The 7500-nt window shown below is 48.8% G+C and overlaps 1 protein-coding gene across 1 annotated transcript in view; it reads left to right on the plus strand.

Annotated features, from left to right (window-relative positions):
- The window catches only part of iqsec3b (IQ motif and Sec7 domain ArfGEF 3b), a 48947-nt gene that overhangs the window by 24416 nt on the left and 17031 nt on the right, over positions 1–7500 (plus strand). The window contains 2 exon segments of the mRNA XM_042110555.1: positions 1198–1359; positions 3357–3479. Of these exon segments, the coding sequence (XP_041966489.1) occupies positions 1198–1359; positions 3357–3479 (285 nt within the window).

Here is a 7500-nt window from a genome sequence, read left to right on the forward strand (position 1 = left end):
AGGGGATTACGTCCTGCTCTACAAACACTTATTCTGTCTCTCTCTTGCTGTTGTTCCTCACGCACACACACTCGCACGCACATACACACATGCCCACACTCACTCACACACACTTTTACTGTTATTTAGGTTGGACATAAAGAATGTGTTCTGACTACTGTCTGGATCTCACAAACGGCAAACAGACTTGGAGGGAAAAAATAGATGAAAGACCAAAGTATAAAATATATTGAAAGCAAACATCAAACATATCAACATAGATAGATAGATAGATAGATAGGTAGATAGATAGATAGATAGATATATTCAAGGTCTCAGTAGCATGCACACATCACACACAACATTCACTAACAACATAATTAACATGATGACACATACTGTACAACACAGACTGAAGTCAACAATAACCATACTGCATAACCCATATGGCTGAAGACACAGTCTCTGTCAGCTATCGTAAAAGTACCAATTCCCGCCCCTTTCGTTTGAATATTGGAAAACAATGTTTTCCAATATTCCAATTAATACTTCAGAATAATATTTGATTGATGAACCTTACATTTTGCTTTTTAGCTTTTTTGTGTGTTTTAGCTTTAAGTGTGTAGATTTGAACAAAGTCTGGTTTGGTTCTTACGGGGAGCTTTTACTAAAATATTGGTATTTTGTTTACTGTGCTTGGAGTTTGGTGCTGGGCTGGTGGGTGGATTTTGTACACACAGACTTAAAACACTGTTTACAGCTCTTTGAGTAACTGTACAATGTAATTTTTGGTACAGAGATAATTTAGATACCCTTATGGAGTGGGTGCTTGTGTTTCTTTAGGAATCCGCTGTCTTGATTTGTATATAAATGAATATTAAGTGACACATACACGGAAAAGGGCGAAAATAGGTAATTTCCGATACCACCTCCATAGACCCACAGTAGAAAGATAAGACATAAGATAGACAGACAGATAGACAGATAAGACAGGACACACACTCAAACATGTTAGCAATGCCAATGAGGAGTGCATGACAGTGCAGGTCCCCAACCACAGGAAGTGACATCACTGAGCTTCAGTCTAGAGTCCAAAGCTGGCACACACTTGCACATCCATGCAAATACACTCATACACATACACATAAGACTAAGTTGGCTATGGTGGCTGTTGTGCCAAGTTTTGATGTGTGTTCAATTTCCTATGACTCCATACAGAAACCCGGATAAAGGCATTGAGTTCCTGATCTCCCGCGGATTCATCCCAGACACACCCATTGGCGTGGCCCACTTCCTGTTGCAGAGGAAGGGGCTCAGTCGACAGATGATCGGAGAGTTCCTGGGAAACGCCAAGAAGCAGTTCAACAGAGACGTGCTTGAGTAAGTCCTATTGTGCGTATGTGTGTATGTGGGCCTGTGTGTGTGTGTGTGTGTGTGTGTGTGTGTGTGTGTGTGTGTGTGTGTGTGTGTGTGTGTGTGTTTATATGTATGTGTATGCACAGAACATACACCATGTGTCTATGGGCAAAGGTGCTTGTGTGTGTGTGTGTGTGTGTGTGTGTGTGTGTGTGTGTTTTAAGCATCTGTGTGCATCTGTGACATACAGATGCACAAACAATAGAGAGATTGAATGAGAAGAGAAGAATGAGAAATGAGAAAAGAAAGAGAATGAGAAGATGACCCTGAGGAAGAGGAGAATGTGAAGTCACTCTAGCGAACCCTGAGGAAGAGGAGAATGTGAAGTCACTCTAGCGATAGCGTGTCTTTCAGCAAGAGAGTATGAGGCCGGTCGGCTGGCCGGCTGACTGGACAGTGACAAGAGAGAGCAAGTGCGAGCCCTTGCGTAGCACAAAACGAGGGCCGACAGATGTGGTGTGTACTGTATGTATGACGTCAGTATCGGCCACTCTGGCTCCGCGGACTTTTCTGGAAGAGAGGAGTGAGCCAGCGCCAGCGCCTCGCCTCTCGAGCTGTCGCGTCGCGTCAAGTTCGCACACGACAGGAAGTAGGTCACAGGAGAAAAGCACCAAAGAGGATTTGCTCATCATGCACACACAGCCACTGGAGCCGCCCCCGCCCCCACCACCAACGCTTTCCAGGCAAACCCTCGACCACATCGTAGCAACCCGTCAGAGGGACACGACCACACACATATGGCTCTGCGAGCGCATGGAATCCGTATGTTAATCTATAGGCAGATTCTAGAGCCGCTCTCAAGGAACAGAGAGGCTTCTTAAATAGCGCTAAGGCGCTGAGAGGACACTGGCTCCTTTGTGCCAGTGCTGCCGGATGGGGGAAAAAGGATGACTGTCCACAGTTTCCAATGGCTAATGGAGAGCCCATGTGTCTGCGGGGCGACTGGGATGTGCTGAACCAGCATGGCTTCTCCCTGTCCACAGCACAGTTGGTGCCTTTGGTGTATTTTTTATTGTCCGCCCATCTTCTGTGTGGGCAGTAGCAGCGGTGGCAGCACATTTTGAAGGGGAAGTGGATTCGATGGCCTGGTTCTACAGCGTAATCAGCTTGTTACAGTGGGGCTTAGTGAGCAGGAGTAGGAGAGCCTCAGCAGCTGCCATGGCTTGTCTGCTCCTAATGAGAAAGCCAGTGCTGCCATAGACCGGAATCTCCCCTAACATCGCAGCCACAGAGTGTAGGTCTACGCTAAGCCACCGAGCGCTTGACACACTGATGAATCTCACTTCATATGTTACACTTGTCTCTATGAGGAACTTCAATATGGTTTTGAAAGTACATTTTTCCTCTAAAACCTGTGCTACTGCCACTATCTAAAAGGGAAGCAAGAACCTTGCAAACACCAACAAGAAACAGCATGCTAAGAATGCTAACTGATGTCTTTTAGCAATATAGTTGGCAATATAGTTTTATGTTGTGAAAGCTTCTTTTTCTTAACATCCTGGCCCACAGCACTACGTCATACTCTACATCGTACATAACCTGTACATGACCTAAAAGGGAAATGATTGGCATCTTTTCAGGTTGTTCCCATGACCACATACCATACAAATTAATTTGAAGATGAAACCAAAATTAGTTGCCATATAAAACATCAGAAGGTTAACCTATGTAACGTTTTTGCTTTAAGTTTGCTTTAAGTTTATTTCACTATCTATCTATCTATCTATCTACCCCCCCCCTGTCTATCTACCCCCCCTATCTACCCCCCCCATCTACCCCCCCCCCCCGTCTATCTACCCCCCTATCTACTCCTTTCATCTCTCTCTCTCTCTCACTGCTCAGACGTTGGCATTGTTATGTACGCGTCATGACTCCATGGTTTGAGGACTGATTCAATAAATAGATGTTAAACCTCTCTCCTGCCCCCCCTCCTCTCTTTCTCCCTCCCCTCCCTGGGATAGCTGTGTGGTGGATGAGATGGACTTCTCAGGGCTGGAGCTGGACGAGGCGTTGAGGAAGTTCCAGGCGCATATTCGCGTCCAGGGAGAGGCCCAGAAGGTGGAGAGACTCATCGAGGCATTCAGGTGAGACACACACACACTCACATGCTCAAATACATATCAAGAAACACACTGCCTCACACTCAAACACACACACACACACACACACACACACACACACACACACACACACCCCTCACATGCTCAAACACATTTTAACAAATAAACACACACACACATACAGAAACACACCCTCAACCCCTCATTCTCACAAACACATACCGACACAAAAACACATACCAATAAAAATGTGTCCTTCAGCAAGTGTGTGTGTGTGTGTGTTTATGTGTGTGTGTGTGTGTATGAGAGAGAGAGGATGTGAACTCAGTGAGCGTTGATTGTCATTGCATGAATTTAAACGTCCTCTCAGTGCATTATGAATGCAGGTGATGGTGGCGGTCTGGAGCTGCTCAGGAAGTCTTGTTTACACTCTTCAGGATGCTGTGCCTCTCTGCCACACACACACAGACACACACACGCACATAAACACACACACACACACACACACACTGAAAAATAACATGATTATGTGACAGTCATGAATATGTAATGCTCACTTTGGTTTAAAAATAACTCCGGCACACAATCAAAGGTCTTCATCCTCAGCTCCTTCTCTCTCCTTCCCTCTTCTCTCATCTCTCTCCTCGTCTCATCTCATCTCCTCATGGCCTCTCCATCACTCCCTCTGTCTTCTCCCACCTCCTCTCCTCTCTCCTCTCTCCTCTCTCCTCTCCTCCAATCTCTTCCTCTCCTCTCCCCTCCTCTCCTCTCCTCTCTCCTCCTCTCTTCTCCTCTCCTCTCCTCTCTCCTCTCCTCCCATCTCCTCCTCTCCTCTCTCATCCTCTCCTCTCCTCTCCTCTCTCCTCTCTTCTCTTCTCCTTTCTCCTCCTCTCCTCTCCTCTCTCCTCTCCCCTCCTCTCCTCGCATCTCCTCCTCTCCTCTCTCATCCTCTTCTCTCTCCTCCTCTCCTCTCCTCTCCTCTCTCCTCTCCTCCACCCATCTCCTCCTCTCCTCTCCTCCCATCTCCTCCTCTCCTCTCTCATCCTCTCCTCCACCCATCTCCTCCTCTCCTCTCTCATCCTCTCCTCTCTTCTCCTTTCTTCTCCTCCTCTCCCCTCCTCCTCTCTTCTCCTCCTCTCCCCTCCTCCTCTCCTCCTCTCCCCTCCTCCTCTCCTCCACCCATCTCCTCTCTCGTCTGCTCTCTCTGCCTTATGATTTGATCTCCACCTCCTCACTTCCTTCCTCCTCCATGAAATTGTCACTTTGTTGTTGCTCTGATAAAGCATCTCTCTCCTCCGACTTATTCCCACTCCCCTTTGTCTTCTCTCTCTCTCTGTCTCTTTCTCTCTCATGCACAACATATATCTCCCTCCCCTTCACTTTAACTGTCCTTCACTCTTCACTCTTTCATCATCTCTCCCTCCCTCTCTCTCTCCCTCTCTCTTTCCCTCTCCTTCTCATTTCTCTTCCTCCTCCCTCGTTGACTCCCCCTGTTTTCTGCTCTCTCTCTCTCTCTCTCTCTCTCCCTCCCTCTCTCTCTCTCTCTCTCTCTCTCTCTCTCTCTCTCTCTCTGTGTATCCATTCCTCTCAATGTTCGCTTGAGTGTGTGTGGGTGGAAGGCAGTGTTTGAGAGGAAACAGAGAATAAATGGTATCCCACGGCAACAAAGTGCCACAGTCTCAATCTCATGGCGGAATCCATAAAACCAAGCCCTCAGGCACGAGAACCTCTCTTTCTTCTCCCTGCTCTCTTTCTCCCTCTCTCCCTCTTTCCTTCTCTATCCCCCCCCCTCCCCTCCCCTAGTCTTCTCTCTGTGACCTGAGAGTCCATTCATCTGAATAGAGTAATCTCGTGCTTATATAGTGTGAAGCTAAGCCATGCATAAGTGTTTCTCCTGTAGTTTCTGTTGCAATCTCATGCTCTCCCTCCCCCCCCCCCACTCTCCCCTTACTCTCCCCCACCCCCACACCCCCCCCCCCCACTCTCCCCTTACTCTCCCCCCACACTCTCCCTCCCCCCCCCCACTCTCCCTGCTCCCCCCCCCACTCTCCCTCTCCCCTTACTCTTCCCCCCCCCCCCACTCTCCCTCTCCCCCCCCCCCCACTCTCCCTCCCCCCCCCCTCACTCTCCCTCTCCCCCTTTCTCACTCTCCCCTTACTCTCACTCCCCCCCCACTCTCCCCCCCCCCCACACTCTCCCTCCCCCCCTTACTCTCCCCCCCCCCCCCCCACACTCTCCCCCCCCCCCCCCCACACTCTCCCTCCCCCCCCTTTCTCACTCTCACTCTCTCTTTTCCATTTATCTTCTCCTTCTCTGCCTTTTCCTCTGTCACCTGCTGTGTTTCTCCTCCTGTATTATCCCTCTCTATCTCCTCCTCCTCCTGTCTTTCTCTCTCTATCTCCTCCTCCTCCTGTCTTATCCCTCTCTATCTCCTCCTCCTCCTGTCTTATCCCTCTCTATCTCCTCCTCCTCCTGTCTTTCTCTCTCTATCTCCTCCTCCTCCTGTCTTATCCCTCTCTATCTCCTCCTCCTCCTGTCTTATCCCTCTCTATCTCCTCCTCCTGTCTTTCTCTCTCTATCTCCTCCTCCTCCTGTCTTTCTCTCTCTATCTCCTCCTCCTCCTGTCTTATCCCTCTCTATCTCCTCCTCCTCCTGTCTTATCCCTCTCTATCTCCTCCTCCTGTCTTTCTCTCTCTATCTCCTCCTCCTCTGTCTTATCCCTCTCTATCTCCTCCTCCTCCTGTCTTTCTCTCTCTATCTCCTCCTCCTCCTGTCTTATCCCTCTCTATCTCCTCCTCCTCCTGTCTTTCTCTCTCTATCTCCTCCTCCTCCTGTCTTATCCCTCTCTATCTCCTCCTCCTCCTGTCTTATCCCTCTCTATCTCCTCCTCCTGTCTTTCTCTCTCTATCTCCTCCTCCTCCTGTCTTTCTCTCTCTATCTCCTCCTCCTCCTGTCTTATCCCTCTCTATCTCCTCCTCCTCCTGTCTTATCCCTCTCTATCTCCTCCTCCTGTCTTTCTCTCTCTATCTCCTCCTCCTCCTGTCTTTCTCTCTCTATCTCCTCCTCCTCCTGTCTTATCCCTCTCTATCTCCTCCTCCTCCTGTCTTTCTCTCTCTATCTCCTCCTCCTCCTGTCTTATCCCTCTCTATCTCCTCCTCCTCCTGTCTTATCCCTCTCTATCTCCTCCTCCTGTCTTATCCCTCTCTATCTCCTCCTCCTCCTGTCTTTCTCTCTCTATCTCCTCCTCCTCCTGTCTTATCCCTCTCTATCTCCTCCTCCTCCTGTCTTATCCCTCTCTATCTCCTCCTCCTGTCTTTCTCTCTCTATCTCCTCCTCCTCCTGTCTTTCTCTCTCTATCTCCTCCTCCTCTGTCTTATCCCTCTCTATCTCCTCCTCCTCCTGTCTTTCTCTCTCTATCTCCTCCTCCTCCTGTCTTATCCCTCTCTATCTCCTCCTCCTCCTGTCTTATCCCTCTCTATCTCCTCCTCCTCCTGTCTTTCTCTCTCTATCTCCTCCTCCTCCTGTCTTATCCCTCTCTATCTCCTCCTCCTCCTGTCTTATCCCTCTCTATCTCCTCCTCCTGTCTTTCCTCTCTATCTCCTCCTCCTCCTGTCTTATCCCTCTCTATCTCCTCCTCCTCCTGTCTTATCCCTCTCTATCTCCTCCTCCTCCTGTCTTATCCCTCTCTATCTCCTCCTCCTCCTGTCTTATCCCTCTCTATCTCCTCCTCCTCCTGTCTTATCCCTCTCTATCTCCTCCTCCTCCTGTCTTATCCCTCTCTATCTCCTCCTCCTCCTGTCTTTCTCTCTCTATCTCCTCCTCCTCCTGTATTTCTCTCTCCAATCTCAATCACCCACTTACAGAATTCTTCCTTCTCTCCTTCTCTCCTTCTCTTCTTCTTTCTTTCTCTCTCTTCTTTTCCCCTCTCCTTCATGTCTTTCTGTTTTTTCTACAGTAGGTATGTGTGTATGTGTATGTGTGTGAGGTTTCTACAGTAGGTATGTGTGTATGTGTATGTGTGTGAGGTTTCTACAGTAGGTATGTG

This window comes from Alosa sapidissima, chromosome 11 (assembly GCF_018492685.1).
Source record: "Alosa sapidissima isolate fAloSap1 chromosome 11, fAloSap1.pri, whole genome shotgun sequence".
NCBI classification, from domain to species: Eukaryota; Metazoa; Chordata; class Actinopteri; order Clupeiformes; family Clupeidae; genus Alosa; species Alosa sapidissima.